The sequence below is a fragment of the Cupressus sempervirens genome, chromosome 11, assembly GCF_028749045.1.
Source record: "Cupressus sempervirens isolate cs-2001-9-10 chromosome 11, ASM2874904v1, whole genome shotgun sequence".
NCBI lineage: Eukaryota > Viridiplantae > Streptophyta > Pinopsida > Cupressales > Cupressaceae > Cupressus > Cupressus sempervirens.
The window spans coordinates 153,217,817-153,237,591 of record NC_143128.1 but is presented as its reverse complement, the minus strand read 5'-3'; the positions used below and the strand labels follow the sequence as shown (position 1 = coordinate 153,237,591).

Genomic DNA, 19,775 nt, shown 5'->3' with positions numbered 1-19,775 from the left:
TTGCATGCTAACCCATTCACTTTAATTAAGTACTTTGTTTACTTAATTAATCCCTTTCGTAATCCCACTTGGAATTAAATATTAAATTTAATCCTATTTGAGCACATGGCTCCTAACTTTAACCCTCACCTAACCTCACTTTCCTAACCTAACCCATCCTTCTAACCTAGGTCAATCCACTTACCCACTAATTAATCCTAGTTTCCCATCTAATCATATCCTTAATCATTTACACAATCCTAATCAAAGGATTAGCAAACCCTAGTCACATGTGACATGTGACTCTTACACACTTACACATTTGTCCCTCTTCACATGTGAACCAAAGGTGTCTCACACATGTGTGAGAAACCTTGAGCCTCCAACCCTCTTACACTTGTCATTGACCTATCACATCAAAGGTTGCTCACACATGTGTGAGCATCTTTCCCCCTTTGAATGGTCAAAAATCGTAATCCACATGGAGTCTACTTGGCCTCCACCTCATGGACACCTCATTGATCCTAAGAGATCCTAGCTATTCATCTTGCATTCAATCTCAACCATTCGTTTCATCTCACTTCCTATAAAAGGAGAACCCTCTCCTCATTTCTAGAAGCACTATCTACCCCATTGTTATGCTGCAGGAATTGTGAGCAACCACATCCCATAAGCAAAGAAATCATCTCCACTTGGTGATTTGTGAGGTTTGCATAGTGCTACTTTGATGTTCATGTTATCTTTATTTTACATGTTTATCTTCCATATTTTGAGGTTTGCATAATCATATAGGAATAGATGTTAGTTGCTTAATGTTTATTTCGTTTATTACATTTTTATGCAATACATTTTGGCACGCCCGGTGGGACCTACTTCATGGGTTCAAAAACTAACCATCTAATGTGTTTTTGAGTGTTTTGTGAGTTTTCAAGCTTGCAGGTCAAAGGCTTGCATTTGGAGATCAAGTTTCATGAGGAGCCTCTAATCGAGCCATAAAGCCCATCATCGCATTTGGAGCACATAAGGGAAATTTTTTAACATATAACACTCTATATTTTCTTATCGCTTTATTTTCAAGTTGTAGAGGTACATATACATTGAATATACTCTTCATTATTAGGAAATTTTTTTTAAAAAAATACCCCCTCTTGGTTGATAAATAAATAGTTTTGAAAAAAAAAGTGGGGGTTTCCTTTATTTTTGCATTCTTCTATTTATGTTTTTTTTTTTTTTTTTAAATTGCTTTACTTATAAATTGTTAAAAAAGAAAAAAAATAGGGGCTTATTTAGTTTCATTTATATCTTCTTTGTGCATTTTTAAACATATATGTAAATTGTTTCAAAAGAAAAAAGAAAAAAAGGTTAGCATTTGTTTGTTGCCTTTTTTATATAAATTAAAAATCAAAAAAATAATAAATTTTTTTAAAAAATAATAATAATAAAAAAAAACACACTTTGTTTTTAGTTTGGCCACAGGTCAGCCATGACACCATCCACAGGAAATGCCCACGAGCGGCACAATCGCTGTCGCGGCCCCCATTCCCCTTCCCTTCTGCCAGTGGCGGCCCACATTGTAGACTCCTCTGCCCCCTCTGTAACTCTGCCACCCGCAACCTGAAATCTCGCACCGTTGGCCATCCCACGACCTCTGCCTGATGCCACCGCTCGATCTTCACCACACCCCACCAACTCTCCACCTCCCCTTCCCCTGCAACACCTCTCTACCCACGTTAATCCCCCGTCGCAATCCGCCAAAACTCGCTACAACCCGCCGCCTCAACCGCAGCATCTGTGCCTCCAGCGGGCTACATAGCTCCACCCTGCAAACCTGCCTCCACTTGTTCGCCGCGACCTTCGCCGCCGCCGCCGGCACTGTAACCCCATGGCCATCTATCGACCTACCGCTCACAATACCCAACACTCGCAACTGCGGCTTCATCCTTCGTGGTGTTCAAAACCCTCCCAAGACCGTGACTTCCATTGCTGCCATCGTCCCAAATGCCTCCGCCACCACCCCCCTTTGCTCTGCCCGCACTGTTATCCCCTCGTCCTCCTCCCAAGTGCCGCTCGTGGCCCTGTAACCCTGTAACCCCGTGCCCTGTTCCTATCTCCACCACCACTACCGTGGCTCACCCTGCACTTACCCTGCGACCGCTTCTAGCATTTCAAGGCCCAAAACACCTGTGAGTGCCGCCCCACCAAACCCCCTTCCCTGCTCTCAGTCGTGGCACCCCGCTTTTCCACCGCTCGCGGCCTTTACCACCGCTACAACCCTCCACTTCGTTCCCCACCACCATTGTTAAAAAAAAAGAACCCTACCACCACCCAATCGCTTAAACAAAACAAACCTTTTTCTTTTTTTAAAGATTTTTAATATTAGGTTTCTTTTTTAGAAAAAAAAAGAAATTTTTTAAATTATTATTATTATTTTTTTAAAACCAAAAAATAAATTTTATCTTTTAAATCAACCTTCAATTTTTTTAATTTTTTTTTCAAAAATGTTGAAAAACAAAAAAAAAATTGCTTGACATGCCTCTCACCGTCAATTTTTTGCTCCCAGGCTGCTGATGTCATCACTGCATCAGCAGTCCACATGCCCTTCTAAGCCATAAGGAGTAGCCTTTGGTTTTTTGCTCATAACTTGAGCATATGAACTCCATTTTTGAAAAACAAAATATCGTCAAAAAGCGAATTTCGAGCCCGTCACGCTAATGTTAGTTTCATGAGATTTTGATGTTGTTTATGTCTCTATTTTTTCTATCAAAGTCTGAACTTTGTCTTACCAGTTTCATTGCAGGATTTTCGATGCACTAACTTGTGTTTTTGCAGGGATATTTCCTCACTAACCATATTGCTTGCAGATTTTTCTTTAATTTTTCTTTAGAATGAACTTGTATGCTTAAACACTTGTCTTTGAATGCATGGTTAAACACTAAAACAATCAAACTCAATCTTCAATGCATGGTTAATCGAATGTTTTTCCTTTGGAATGAATGATCACATAATCTTGCATGTCTAAGGATCAACGAACATTGCAATACACATTTCACTTTGGTGCTTAAAATGAACAATCACACAATCTTGAATGCCTTAAGGGAAATTGATTTCATTTGCAACAATCTTGCTTATGCACACGCTCGATTTACTTTCTAGTTGACGAATCTGCACTTTTCATTTATGTTAACGACGATTTTAAGTTGGAAAGAACATTGTATGCTTTAAACACGTGTGTCTTCAAAGTAGATTACAACACCTAAAGTTTCATTGGAAAAGAACACGTGTCTTTTGAGCCCTAAGGCCACTTACGTATTCTCTCCCCTCGTGCCTTTGGGTGATCTTGGGTGCACAAGAAATAAGTGGTCTTGTTTTTCTTTTTTTTAGGAGGCTTGCTTGGGGATATCATCACCCCTTGGGACAACCTCAACTCTAGTGTTCTGGTGGAGTATAAATATCGGGAGGTGAATTGAAAGACACCTCTCTTGGAAGCAAAATATTGTCACTCTTGGCTAAGCCCCAAAGAATTTTATACCTTTGGGAAGTGAAGGAGGAGATTTGGGTTACCGTCTCCCCTTGGCTATGTGGCAATATTTTCTTTCATCTACAGATTTGGGCCTCACATACCTTATGTATATCGAGGACACCCTCTAGTTGATCCTTGTACATCCTAGTTGCAACCTTATAGGTTTGTTGGTGTGTTTGACATTCTTGAGTGTTTGAAACACACTTGCCTTGTATATATTTCCTTTTTTGATTTTGCATCTCAAATTGAAAAACCCAAAAACATTATAAAACACAAAAATTAAAAAAAATCATAAAACATAAAAATCCAAAAAAAAATCAAAACAATTTCAAAAACAGCAAAAACAAGTCTTGGTTTAGATTCCCCTAGTCAAGTTTTCCACATCAATTCCATGTCACATCTTCTTTCCATCCAAGTCATCACCCTCATACATCACGTCTTCATCATTCAAATCATCCCTTGATGTCTTAATCATCTCCATTCGTCCAAATCATTTCTTCATTTTCTTAATCATTCAATCTCATCCATAATCTTCATCCTAATCATGGTTCATAATCCACATCAAGATCCAATTCCCTCATTCAATGATTCATCCTCATAATTCTTAATCCAATCCCTTGTCAAATTCATTCCTTTCTAATTAATTCTTAATTTGATCCATTTACATCTTCATCCATAATCAATATTTCTAATTTCATTCACATCTTCTTCTAATTCAACTTTTCATCAAATCTTCTACTTTGGACATAGGAGCATTGTCACAAACATTGGACTTCCATTCAAATCTCACATTCACTTGGTTAAGGTTTTTATCAAATCACATCAAACGCTCATCAAATTCAATCAATATCAATATCAAGTCAAATCAAATAAACCTTCATCAATATCATATCAAATCAAATTCAATCAAATCAAATCATATCAAGTCCAATCCATTTCAAATCAAATTAGCATAAAGCTCCTAGTCCTAAGTTCGTATCCATCCATCATCCATCTTTCATCACTCTTCCTCTAACATCTATGGATCTGAATTTTCTTAATCAAATGGTTGACAATCTTCAAAGACAATATGGAGTTCTACCTCCTGTTCAACCTACATATCAAATCCATCCTCCACACTTCATATCCAACTCTAATCCATCTCATGTTCATTATTCTTCTACCTTTGACAAGGGAAATCCACCTCATTTTAGGTCCTTATATACCCAAATCCACCATCCCAAATCCATCATCTCCTTTATCCATTTTGGGTGCCTATATCCCAAAATCCACACTTCCATATCCCCCACAATTTTCTCCTTTCCATCACCCTTTAAGGTGTGTGCCAATGACGATCTTTCCACCTCCTTCATCCACCCATTCACAATTCTTCCAACCTAGCATCTATCAACCATGTCTTCCTCCCACCCATTCCACCTCCTTAATCCAAACTTTTTCATAAGTCATTGTCCTCAATTCCCCAATCCACTTCATCCATCTTTTCATTACCCTACCAACGTCTATGAGAAAATAGTACAATTCCTTGAAAATAAAATTTTAAAAAAAAGAAAGGAAAAAAATATCAAGGGATACCATCCATATAAATAGATGCTTGAGTCCTCCCTTCATTTTCCTATCATGTATCCATTGCCTTCCAATTCCACTTATCCATCCATTCACTTTTCCTCTTCGACTTGCACTCTACACTGGGGGCAAGCTCCATCGATGCCGCTCTTTCATTCATACCTTCCATGCTTCCATCTATCGTTCATCATCCTCCTCCATCTTTGATCTTGACTTTCACTTTCCTTTCATTCATCCATATGCACTTTCCATATCCCTTGCACATTGTCCATCCATTTTCCTACATACTTCCATCATCCTTTCATGTATTTGATCTTGACATGCTATCCATATCTTTCATCCCATAGTCCCTATCATGTTCATTTCATCAATTTTCCATCCATACTCCTACGTACTTCCATCCCCCTTTCATATATCCTTGATCTTGGTTATCCCTTCCATCCTATCCATTTCATATACCACATTTCATCTATATCCTTCATATCATTACCCCTTTTCCATACCCTCCCTCTCATATCCCATATTCATTCCCCTTTCATACCCATGCTCATGGTCACTATTACAGGCACAATAACAAAATGTTCATACATGCTTTGGCAAAACACGTGCCTTCTCTTCCTCCATATGCTAGACTTCCTACCACCTTTTCATCTTCATGCATCCCTTCCCACCATTTTTCCTTCCATTTGCATATCCTTGGTATGGGGCATTTGGACTCCTTCGAAACATGGTCCTTGGCTTCCATTTTTTGACACCATTTCATTTGGCCCCTCATATCCTTCCACTATTCCTGTCATCCACCAACTCACATTGCTTTTCCTCCATTTACCATGCCTTGGCTCTCCCTTGTCATTGGTCTCAATTCATTTATATCCATTATATGCATTCGTTCATATCACATTCAATCTAATTCTTCCAACTCATTTCAATCAACTTCATTCATCTTCTAATTCAATCAATTTTCCCTTCTTCTAATGCTTTCACATCAATTTCAATTGATTATACTCTCATCATTCTTCATCCTATCCACATCATTCTTCCAATCTCATCCATGTTCATTCTTCTATCTGCCATAAAATCAAAAATGGAAAAAATCTCAATCAATGTGCAATCAATACTAATCCAATCAATCTAATATTGCAATCTTGTACATCGATCCTTCATCAATTCATCAATTTGACCCAATCAGTTGATAAACCATTGACCATATTCAATCATTATCATGGGATGAATCCTTCCCAATCCTTGGATGTGCATTATGCTTATTGTTAGCTTTGCCATCTTTAATCAATCATCAATCAATCAATCCATTAATTGGTTTTCAACTTGACTAGGGGCAAATTTTTGCTTTGCTTTTGGTTTATTGTACATGATTGCTTGTTACTTGGATGCATTAGTATTTTTTTCATTTATCATGGTCTTTGCATCCTCTTGTCCCCAGGAATCATGGTCTTCCATATCATGGTTTCATAAGGCATACGGTTGTATTAGACCCCCTTTTTTATGTACTTGACACATTGTCATCTTGGTTCTTTATACCTTGGTGCATAGTGTTGAATACAATATCAAACTTAGGTTGTTCACACTATTGCAACATAAGTCCCTTCCATCCTCCCATCCATTTCAAGAGAACATCTGTGTTTACCTAACCCGCATGTCCTCTCGAGGGGGCATACCTTTCCATCCTCATCATCCTTCCTCATCCTTCCATGACTAGGGCATCATGCTACTAGTCTTATCCTCCCAGCCACTATATTTTATTTTTCTTTGATATAACATTACTAATGCTATATCAAAGAAGGGCAAAATGTAGACACCTAAAATTGTCCAAATACTTGTTTCATGACCAATTCAATAAATATTTATTATTTATTTAATTACTCTACCTTTAATTAAATAAATTTGCATTTGTTTAATTATATTCGCCCTTTTTTGATTTAAATAAATTAAGGTTTATTTAAATCCTAACCTATTCCCCTTGCATGCTAACCCATTCACTTTAATTAAGTACTTCATTTACTTAATTAACCCCTTTCATAATCCCACTTGGAATTAAATATTAAATTTAATCCTATTTGAGCCCATGGCTCCTAACTTTAACCCTCACCTAACCTCACTTTCCTAACCTAACCCATCCTTCTAACTTAGGTCAATCCACTTACCCACTAATTAATCCTAGTTTCTCATCTAATCATATCCTTAATCATTTACACAATCCTAATCAAAAGATTAGCAAACCCTAGTCACATGTGACATGTGACTCTTACACACTTACACATTTGTCCCCCTTCACATGTGAACCAAAGGTGTCTCACACATGTGTGAGGAACCTTGAGCCTCCAACCCTCTTACACTTGTCATTGACCTATCACATCAAAGGTTGCTCACACATGTGTGAGCATCTTCCCCCTTTGAATGGTCGAAAACCGTAATCCACATGGAGTCTACTTGGCCTCCACCTCATGGACACCTCATTGGTCCTGAGAGATCCTAGCTATTCATCTTGCATTCAATCTCAACCATTCGTTTCATCTCACTTCCTATAAAAGGAGAACCCTCTTCTCATTTCCAAAAGCACTATCCACCCCATTGTTATGCTGCAAGAATTGTGAGCAACCACATCCCACAAGCAAGGAAATCATCTCCACTTGGTGATTTGTGAGGTTTGCATAGTGCTACTTTGATGTTCATGTTATCTTTATTTTATATGTTATCTTCCATATTTTGAGGTTTGCATAATCATGTAGGAATAGATGTTAGTTGCTTAATGTTTATTTCGTTTATTACATTTTTATGCAATACAGTTGATTCCCAAGGATGTAAAAATTATGACCTCATTTGGTCTAGTCCAAGTTTAGTCCATTACAAAAATGCTAAATGTTGGTTTAAACTTCCAAGTTTCTAATTAATTTATCCTCCATTTTACTAATTTTTTAATTAGAAATTCAAATTATTTTTAATCTTTCCATCAAAGAAAGGTTTACTTCTAGTTCATTTCACCTTTAACAACTTACTTGACCTTCAACTCTTAAAACTTACATTACCAGTGTCAATTTTCACCCACAACTTTACCTATTATGTTCTTATTTTGTTTTAGAAGTTATTCAAATTTGGGAGTTGAATTGACATAGAGCCCTAAGGAGGTCAAGTATTAACATGCCTTGGACTTCTTGAGCTCTATGGAGGTTGGAATTCAAACATGATACTTGGGATGACCCAAGTTGGTACCTTCCAAAAAATTACTTAGTATCAGTTAGATTTTTATATTCAACCTGAATTTCCATTCATTTCAATCATTCTTCTTATCAATAAGTCAACTCAATTTCTCCTATAATTTCACAATAAAAAAGAAATTGATCATCTTTATAGAATTTCTATCATCAACAAATAAATATTATTTTATTTCTCATTTTGTATCATTCCTTTGGCTAACCTTCTCAATCCCCTTAAGGTTTGAGTTGCAAAATTTTGTGCTTGAAATTTGGTTGGAGATCAACAAGTGTTTGGGGTGATAGAGCCCTAAGGTGATTGCAATTTTGACCTCACTTGGGTTCAACCAAGTGGTTCATTTAAAAATTATCTAAGTAATAGATTGTCCACTTTCACTTGCATTTATTGTTCGTGTTTGTGTCTTTCAATCAATCAATTAGTTAATCCCTCCATATTTCCATCATCACCAATAAAATCATTGTTTCATTTCTTTACTAGCATTATGTCTCAAGTTGAAAGTGGTGGCATTTGAAGTTCTAAAAGAGTGATTAGTAGGTGGTCGAGCTATGTAGCCCCAAGGAGGTTAGAATTTTGGCCTTCCATGGGCTTGGCCTAGAGGACAAAACACTTCAAAGTATTTTCCTTTCAAAACTCAAAATTGTACTTCCTTGACTTTTATATCTACAAGTTGATCATTTTTAGTCCCTTAACTTCTTGATGCATTCACTTGCAATCCGAATTCTAACCCCATTTTGGTCATTCATCATTCCATACTCCTCAAGTTGATGTACATTTATTAATTTGCAGCCCGATATCACACTCCAACACTTGGCCCAAATCAGTTGACCAAACAAGACTTTTTTATTCAGATGCATTATTTTCTTTCAAGGTTTGACTTCTAGATCTTACTATTCCTATTCAAACTCATCATACTAGCATGTAGACTTTAATATTTCATAGAATTATGACTACCTAAGACAACTAACCTAGTGCCAAGTGAAAATATCAGGTTGACATTTACATGTGGCAAAGATACAAAATGAGCTATATGAGATGAATCACATGCCTTTATCCAGTTACACCACCCTTTTGAGCTATTCAATATACAACATTTTTTATTAGTATTAGTTATTTTAAATAAAAAATTGGCAGTACTCTAGCGTATATGTTTATCATTGAATGCCATGCAATCTTTAGATATACAAAAGTCACGAGTAACATTTCCCACAAGAAAAACATAGCCTAAACCACAATTATTTTTGCTTAAGTACCACTCTTTATAGAAAAATTAGTCATATGATAAAAAAAAGAACTGATGAATTATATAACACTACAAAGGCTTGGATGAAGACCCCACTAAATGTATGAACATAAGGAAAATGTGGGGTTCTTAGTTAATTCTTGTTATTAATTTGGACTAATAAAACAAAGTTCTTTGTACATACTATTTATTTTCTCAACTTCTATAATTTTATATTAAAATTAAAAAAAAAGGGTATTGTCCCATAACGACAAAGCCAAAGGGCAATATTAAACAAAATTACTATTGTTAGAACATAAAAAATACTAAGTAAAAATTAGGTAGACACCAAAGTATCTAATATCAAAATCCATATAACAGTTGCTAATCACATGTAGATAATTCATAACTAATACCTCCAAATTAACTAAGCACACTAGAGCTAAAATAAACTTACTATAAACACACATCATAGTAGTCAAACCCATAATAAAGGTGTTGACATAATGGATGTTGCACACATTGTATAATATTGTTATATTGCATTATTTTATTTTATTATGTAATGTTGCACTTAGATGGACATGAAACATGTTAAGATTCCCATGAGATATACTTGATGAGTTGTATTGTAACATTGTGATAATATTTGATGTAATTATTTAATATTGGAGAAAAGAATTAAATTTTCAATATTAAATGTGAGGTCAATGGGTTAGGTAGCACATGGTTTAAATGTAATACCACTTAGTGGTTTAGTGGGACTTGCTACTATATAAGCAACCACAAGGGTAGTTGTAGAGACAAGACAAAAGGCAAAAAGGCAAGAGTCGAGTTGGACAAGGTTTAACAGGTTAGTTAAGGGAGCATTTGTGAAGGTTGCAAGCATGACATAAGATGTGTGGATTCATGCTTATTCACATGGATTTCTTGGATGTGGCTATGGATTTGAAACCTTCCATGGTTGTATTACAATGATGTTTTAACTAAATAATACATGGTTATGGATGCTTTTGGAGGCTGGGTTTTTTCCTCAGTGAAGGTTTCCAAAGGTATATCTTGTGTCACAATTTTTGTGGGTATGTTGTCTATTCTCTTGCATGCGAATTTTAATTACTTATTTATTTTATATCTATTGTTGGTTATGTGGAAATGGTTATTTTTTTATTGTTTGTTTCCTTACAAACTTGGTATAAGAGCTATGGTTTTATTATTGTGACAAAAGATTGAATCCATGGGAATGCATAAGAGAATAAAAGAAAGGGCAAGATATATAGATTTTGTAGATTATTTATTGTAGATCTGAGGGTTTTGGATTTGTTGTTAAGATGGGATGTTTGAAGATTTTGGGCATACGAAATTGTTGGACAAAAGAGTTTTTTAGATGTTTCATTTAAATGAGGGTTTTAAGGGGAGCTTATAGAAATGAGCTCCTAGGTAAAAATAGACCTCACCATTGGATTTCAATCGATATTTCCATAAAATTTGATATAAAATATACCCTAGTTTGGCTATGTTTAGAGAAAATGAAAGAGTTCTTAGTTTCAACCCATGATGGCCATCATATTTAATCACGTCAGAATTTTTGTCACAAAAAAAATTGCATTGAAAATGGTAAAAAGACTATCTTAGTAAAATGACCATAACTTTCTCTCGGGACATCAGATTTTAGACTTCTTACATGCATTGAAAAGTTAATTCAATGCACTACAACTTGGTGTAGGTTTGGTTCTGTGATTTTGACATTTCATCAAGTTTTAAGAACTTGAAAGTTAGATGTTGTTTATTTTGAACACAAATTATGGCATAACTTGGGCATAGAGAGTCAGATTTTGTATTTCAAGTAGTCAATGAAAACTCTTACAGAGCTTTACACATTGGTTTAGATTTAGTGCAAGTTTGACATGGTTTATTTGGTGATATATAAATCTGAATACTTTATAGTATATATTGACTATGGTAGCATTGTGAGTTTATGACATTGTATGTTTGAGATTTAAGATTTGATGTTATTGTATACTCGATTCATATTTCAGATTGGTCTCACAATGATATGATTATTAGTGTCTATTTTGGATATGTATGATGACTTGTTAAGTCTACAAGTTATGTAGTGTTGTAAATGGTCTATACTTACAAGTTACATTTATAGCTTGGATATGGGTTGTTTTTGCCTATTGATCTTTCATTATTGATTCATATTCAAATTGGTGGCATGTATTTGGGTTGTCTATGCTTTAAGTCACATGATTTGCTAATTTTTCTTCATGTAGAAGGGATGAGATGTTGTTACTAGGTATAGTCATGGTGGAGGATTGTGGTTGACTATTTTATGTTGATAGGTTAGACACTTTGAGAGTCAGATGCTCAGATCATGGATGTCATCATGGTGCCATAGATTTTAGAGTTTTAGGTGACTCTACAACACCTCCAAGATTAAATGAAAGACCAAGATAACTTTCATAAGAGATTGGCAAGACAATTGCATGAAGATGCAAGAATGCTATTATTGATAATGGACTTGATTGACATCCAATGGATTGATTTGAAACATACATAATAGGCCTCCTTATATAGGAGAGGCAATAAGAGACAATGATAAGGAGAAGACAAGCTATCACCCACACAAGGTGGAATCATATGTCCAGGAAAGATGGATCATCCTCCATCATGCAATGAAGTATGTGTGATGATGAGGATGATAGTGTGATAAGTACACTAAAGGTGGAATGAGATAACAACCATTACCACCTAGAGTTGAATTCTCCTACACCATGTGTTTAATTGAGGTGCAAACTCCTAAGTGTCTCAATCACAAAGTACTATTAAATGAATTATCCGAAGTAAGCTTAAGTAAGTATAATTAGTGAATATTTAATTACACCAACACCCCCCCTTAAGTGCAACTTAGGGGAATACACTTAAACTCACAATGCAAGATGGGTCCTAGCTACAAGGCCATTTTAGGTACCCATGTACAATATAAAATGCAATAAATGAAATATAATCTCTCATAATGTGGAGAAAGAGAGAAAACCTCCTCCAAAAAGAAAGATGAAAACAAGATGCATTGATGGATGGAGTACTCAAGACCCCCCAAAAATTGCATACATCATGTATATACAGTTGATCTACGCACTAAGGCATGCTACAATGAGAAGTTAAGAAAATTACAAATTCGAAAGGTACACCTTACTTATGAGAAGGTGAAATTAGACGAAGAAGGTCCAGTAGAGTCAGTCAGACAAAAAGGTGGAGGTAGTAGCCAGCAATGAAGAATAGTTAAGAGCAAGAAAAGAAATGTGGAGATTGAGAAAAGTAAAGAACATCAAGAACCTCTAGCAAAGAGACATGTTGCAACATTGTCAAGGGAGAGCATAATTGAGGCTACGAGCTAGGAGATTAATACAAATAGACAAAGGGTCTCAGTAGAGGTGAGTTTTGATTCAAAATCAAGATCAAGTGGTTATAGTAATAGTACCGAACACTCTCCTCTTTTAGAGAACCAACATGGAGATGATATGACAATCATTAGTGAAGAAGAGGATAGGCTAATTAATATTGAGGAAATAAGCTAGGTGCCTGAGGTCATTGGTGATGCTTTGCTAGTTGAACCAAATCTTGAGTTGGGGAGATGCACTACACCACTATGGTTAAGGAAAATTCTTATGCCAAGAGGTGAGCTAACAATTAAGATGATCACCTTGTGATTAACAATTGGTATGTATTATTATAGAAATATTACACATAGTAAATAATATTTTAGTAATATCCTATATATAATCAAATCTAGAAATGAATAAAAAAATTATTTATACTCTAATTAAAAAATAAAAGTTTCTCTAACTTTTTTACCTTATAGCTTTTTCATTTTAATAATAATTTAAAAACTTAATAATTAAATAAAATAATTACCATGTCATTTAATAATTTATCAAATTAAAAAAATGATTAAATTTTTCAATATCAAATTAATATTATTATTATAAACTTACACTTAGAATATAGTACATAATTTTGTACATGCATATAATAATCAAAATTTTAATTAATTTTAAAATAAGAAAAAAAATTAAATTATTTTCAAAGTTTAGTAGACAAAATATTAGTATTATTTAATGTTTAATGTTTTAAGATGATAAGATTATAAATTGGTTCTATAAAATATTTTCATTGGTGTAAATTTAAAAAAGTTAAAGCAATAGGCAAGTAAATAATTGTATTTTTAGAACTAAAAATCAATTAAATCAGGATGGCCAATCACAAATCAAGAAATGTAGCAAGAAAATATATTAATACAATAAAATTATTAGAAACCATAGGTTAAGAGCAATTAATACTATTTTGAAACAAGTATTAATTAATGTAAAATGATGTGAAAACAATAGTCTCCGCCTATAGATAAACGAGACTAATAAATCTAGAGAGACAGAGAGATAATGAGATAGATTGGTAAATAGATAAAGCAGACATAAAGAGGATGAGACCAGAGAATAAAAATACAACAAATACTTGATCTTCCATTAATATAGGACATACCCATTCCACACTACAATGACTAGACTTCTATATTTAATCAATTTTTACAAAGAAAAAAGAAAGAAATCTCTTAAATATATAGGCAAGGTGTGAATAAGCACCGCGGTGCGGCGGCTTGATGCGGAGATTTCATTCGATTTAAAGATGTAGGTTTTTAATATACAGGTGACCTCGTTGTCAGAATCTTCTTCCTAAATTTTTTGATAACCTAGCTGTACGATTAATCGGTCAATACTGAATCTTCCAAGTCTAACATAATAGTAAACAAAGCCTGCGCGGTTTTAACTAGACTTTGTTGGATTAGCGTTTTCCTGATGCCTTGAATTCGGCTAATTCGATCGGGCATTTTATTATCCTCTCTTGTTTTTTTTCATTATAAGATTCTTCACTCTTGAAATACATTTCCCAGCCAATATCTCGCCTCAGACCAGCAAATAAAAGTTTACATGTGTTTATTTATCTAATGCATCTGAAATAGGTTTTCTAATTTTCTCAGAAATCTAGGTCTTCCGAAATTTTCTCGCATTTCAACTCCTGGCTTCCTGCCTTGGTAACTGTAGTTTACAGGGGAATGGTTAAACAGGGTACCATATTGTTGGCATTGTTGCTGTTGTGGGATATGTTGTATATGTGATTCAAAACTGAGAGGGATTCCACTGCAGGTCCATCTTATTGATAGGCAACAATCAGGCAATTAAGTTTCCACATCGAGTATATTTTAATTTTAGTTATCCATAATATTGATGCATTCTTATTTATGAAGGGTCAGAATGAAAGCTGTAAAAAACACCAAACAATCCTTAAATAGGAATAATATAGAGGTGATTAGGTGCCAATGGTGCATATAGAGTCGATTACTATTATCTTCTATGAAATGATATTTAAATTCTCAGTTGTGACTTGACCAGTAAGGCTACCGTTTTCCCAAGCAGATAAGTTTAAAATCATAATTTAAAAGAATTTAAAAGAATGGAAATCATATTATCACATTGTAACAGTGTTTTGAATGTTTGTAATATTCATTTTAAATATTGCTTATTTATTTAGAGACTAATCTAGAATGCAAATTACAATATTTTTATATTTTGGAGCTTTTATTAAAAGAGGGGTAGAAGTTTATGCAGTCTGTAAGAAATTACATTTAAAGTGTCTAATGAAAATAGCACAAAGGAACCCTATTCTTATCTATTAATTGATCAAACTTATGAATCTTATCAAGGGACAGTGGCCCTTTTTCTACTATATTCCAATCCTACATTTGATCTCCGACTCATTTGACCAAACAATTTGCAACACCTGTGTTCAAAAATAGTTTAATCTAAGAAAGTGCACAACAGTAAAATCTGATTGAAGTTCTCTTCTTTTCACAGTTATTTTCTGTCTTTAGAATTTTAAGATATATATTAAACTTAAAATTGACAATAATAACATGACCAAACACTTTAGACTAGTTTTCCTATAACAAATATAAATTTTATATGAATAGATTCTAAAATCAGTTCTGCTATTTTATTTCTTTTATATTTCAGATCAAACTCTATGATCCATCCTAAAGATTCAGAATTTATTCCTAAACTTAATGAAAATAAATTCACACAACTAGTTTTAAAAACTATGCATAGTGACATCATAAACTGTAGAAATCAAAATTCTACAAAATAATGACATCTTAAACTGTACTGTAGAAATCTAAATTATATAACTTTATTAAAATATCACTCAACGTTTCTGAGAAGTCAGCATGTGCATAAATTGAACATACAATAATAAAAATTAAAAAATTGCTTTATCAGGTACAGATTTTTATACATATAGTTTTTAATTTTCTGGGTAATGCTCAAATGTTCTTTCTGGTGCTTGTTAATAATATTGAAACCTAATGTATTGACTAGCACTTACTGCTAAGTTTTGATGAGCATGACAACAGGGGCATTAATAATATACTGGAAGCATACTATCAATATAGTTAACTCCAGATCAAGAGTTTAGATTTAAAAAATATATTTCAATATCATATCATTATAAATAGCAGAGATGAATTATTTGTTGATCTAAAGTATGTTAATAAGCTTCTACAGTTAAAAATGAACTGAGGATACTTAGTTTTTCTGCCCTAGGTTGTCTTCTCTGCAGCTTTATTCATTACTTGTCTTTTAATTTTTGACCTATGCGTTAAACATTGATCCTACAACAATAACTAGTTCAATTGACATTCAATTACTTTACATCTGGCTGGATGGTTACATTGCTGGGAAAGCAGTTCAAAATTCCAAAAGGGTGAAATGCATGGACTCTAAAAAGGATGCCTATCTCTTCACAATAAACTTAAAAATTCATGGGCACTTGCATTCACATTTTTGATGAAGTTCAAAATATGAGAATAATGTCTGCAAGAAACTCAGGATGAGCAAAGTGCATGCTCCCAGCAATGATACAGCACGCCATGGCTTTGAGAAATGTTCCTGTAAGAATTCACCGAATAAAACTCCATACCTACTTCTGTAATACTCATTTACATCCTTGATTGCATTGTCGATAGGATCATATGGGCTCCTCCATATTGATCTGCGGATACCATTCCACAGACTGCTTATCTCTTTGTCACTTCCTAAACTACTGTAGATGACACCATATTTCTTCAGAACTGCAACATCATTAGGAGTGTCGACCAATCTGTCCATCAGATCTGCATAGCAAGTAAACACTCTTGTTTTCCACTTCATGAACGCTTCCAGTGCCACCATATTCCTCAAGAAAACGTCTGTTCTGTAATCCATCTCTATACAGGGGAGGAACAACGTAGAGCTGGCTCTATCAAACCTGATCTCTTCGGATGCCCATGTGAATGGAGAAAATTTCACCCCTCTCCGGTGTAATTGTGCTGCTGTAGGGAGATTTATGTCAGCTTTACCTGATTTTTGAGACAAAAGCCCCCTAAATTTTGATGTCATCTGATGAAGAAACTTAAGAACAGCCCTCCTGGGTACAATTCCATTATGATCATCTCCCACAGGGATTCTTGCCTGAGTAGGATTTGTCTTCGGTACAATGAAATTATAAAGGCATTCCAGTAGGTGCCTCTCATCAAGCAAATCATTGTAGGATTCTCGTGTAAAAGAACGATAAGAATCTCCAACATGCTTGAAAGGGGAGAAGTTTTTACAGGCACTTGAAATAGTCATTTTAAGCCTATTTAAAGCTTGACTTTCTGACCCAGTCTGCCATTCCAATACTTTTTTCAAGATGAAAAGTGGGATTTGGTTCTCCAGCTTAAATATATCAGCCTGAAGTGGGAAGAACAAAGGGCTCTTCCTTTCTGGATGAAAAACAGCTTCCATGTTCTGAAAATAAGGGTTTGATTGTTGAACTCCAGGGCTTTCATATTGGTCATAACAGCCAATAAACTCCAGAACAAATACAGCATCTCGAGCCATTAACCATCCTAGTGCTTCATCTCCACATCCAATCTCATCATTATAGCTGTTCCTTATATCCCCTCCAATACTAATCAGATCTTTAACCAAATCCTCAAAAGCCCCTCCTTTTGCTTTTTTCTCGACTTTGATAGTAAGCTTAGATTTATATCTTTCAGACTCAAACAATTCAAGTTTAAGATGATGGTAAGGTCCAAGAGAAACTACCTGTGGCATATATGCCTCTGGATTTTCAATACGCAGGGGCTCTGGTATAGTGAAGATGTATGGATGCACATGAGATGCTATGCCTTGTTCCTCTCCATGCTTCTGTGTGTTCTTTATTTGTTCCAGCCATTGAGAAACCCCCACTTTAGGAACAACCATCTCTTTTTTTTGACACTAAAATTATCAGGAAATCAATAGCTCATACAGTGAACAGCATGATCAGCAACTAACCGTCTCTAAAGAGCAACAACAACCGGCCCTGAAGAGCCACAACCAAACAAAGACCATGTTAACATAACCGGCTCTAAAGAGCTACAACCATACAAAGAACATTACAGCTTGAATGTTAACTTTCGTTGAAGCTCCTTCGAGCAAAATACATCTTCTTTGAAAAGCTGTAGCAGCTGATATTTAATTCTGTTACTGATCTTCAACTGGGCCTTGGGTCCTCCCTGCAAAAGGTACCTTCAAGATGCATCTTAGAATTAGAAAATACAGCCCTACATCTGCACTTCCAAATGTCAAGTAAAATAATCTGTGGCAAAGAGTCGACCACAATACCTAAAATATTTTATTCTTTTTGCTTTATTCAATTAAATTTTATTTTATTTTATCAGGAAATGGGTTGGGTTCAGCAATTTATCACTATATTCGTCGATGTTTCCAGATATTTGTACCACTTCCTTTTGAGTAAACATGAATCATATGGGCATTTTCTGAGCTCTTTTGATTCCTTAATCAAATGTGAAAAGTACACTGGGTGTGTGAGAGTCGCACTAGAGCACTTAATTATTCCCTTCTGGGGTTTCTTCCTATTAAGCACTTCCCAATTGCAAAAGAAGAAAGACGATGTTGACTCGACTCGCCCGTCTTTTAGAAACAGTGGGCCACCAATTGCTCCACTGTGCAGAAAACAAGAGGCTCTTGGAAGGAATCGTGATTAAATCACATGATAAAATAGATTTAATTGTTTGATTTTTGAAAACTTTTAGATTTAGTTGTTTTTTTATACCTGAAAGAGTATTCTTTTTGTTGAGTTCGATTGTGTAGCAGTTTTTTATTATCAATATTTTATCAGAATGTAAAAGAAGCAAAAGAAGCAAAGAAAATTAAAAACAAAATGATATATTATCAGAACAGTGATTGAGAAAAAATGGTAGATAAATTAGACACCAAAACTCACTAAAGTAAGTCAATGAGTTACCTAATGCTTTAGGGCCCGTTTGGTGAGCGGAATAGGAATACGTATTTTGGAATACGTATTCCAAAAATTGTGAATTCTTTGTTTGGATGCACCAAAACAGGATTGGAATACGAAGCAAAAATGGAATACGTATTCCATTTTTGGCCCAAAAATGGGGTTTTGCAATTCCACCAAAATAGGTGGTATTGGAATACATATTCCTATTCCATTTTTTTAAATTTTAGAAAACATAAATTTTCGGGTCCACGAATTTCCATCAAATATTCGCTGAACCAAACAGAGAACATGAATACGCTCTATTCCAGAATACGTATGCCTATTCCGCTCACCAAACGAGCCCTTAAAGACTTGGATAGAAGCCCCTTTCAATGTATGAACACGAAGACGGGAATAAAGTTCTCTTTGAATCCTAATTTTTTTATTCGAAGTTTTGTGTTATTATCATATGAATGAACACGTTTTATGATATCATGCACATGGAAGGAGTTGGCTAGTTTTACAAATCTTTTCAATTAGATTTTACATTGATATACATAAAGTTGGAATACATTGATCAATAAATCATTATAAACTTATTTATATTTGTCTAGTTAGTTTACAATATTTTGAGTTATGGTTGTAGAAGAAAGTTGGAGATATCTTTATCATGGGGGATTGTTCAATAGTTGAACTCGTTTCAATAATTGTGTAAATATTTGTTGATTTATTGTTTAATATATTTTTTCTTCTTGCAACAAAGAGGAAATTAGCAACATGGAGCCACTCTAGATAAGGCAAATCCTCTATAACCACTTAAGATGACAAGAGCAAACCGAGGTGGTTAGAAGTGATCTCGAGATCCATTAATGTGAGTGTTTTGCCACTACAACATGTGTAATT

General features: G+C 34.7%; 1 protein-coding gene across 1 annotated transcript; it reads right to left on the bottom strand.

Annotated features, from left to right (window-relative positions):
- Nucleotides 1–16,249: 16,249 nt before the first annotated feature.
- On the bottom strand, nt 16,250–18,457 carry LOC149528661 (putative UPF0481 protein At3g02645). Its single transcript, XM_089810878.1, has one exon. The coding sequence runs from the start codon at nt 17,849–17,851 to the stop codon at nt 16,385–16,387; it is 1,467 nt and encodes a 488-aa protein (XP_089667004.1). The 5' UTR covers nt 17,852–18,457; the 3' UTR covers nt 16,250–16,384.
- Between the last annotated feature and the right edge of the window lie 1,318 nt (nt 18,458–19,775).

Coding starts and splice junctions, on each gene's coding strand:
- LOC149528661 (XM_089810878.1), bottom strand. CDS start 17,851: ATGGTTGTTCCTAAAGTGGGGGTTTCTCAATGGCTGGAACAAATAAAG.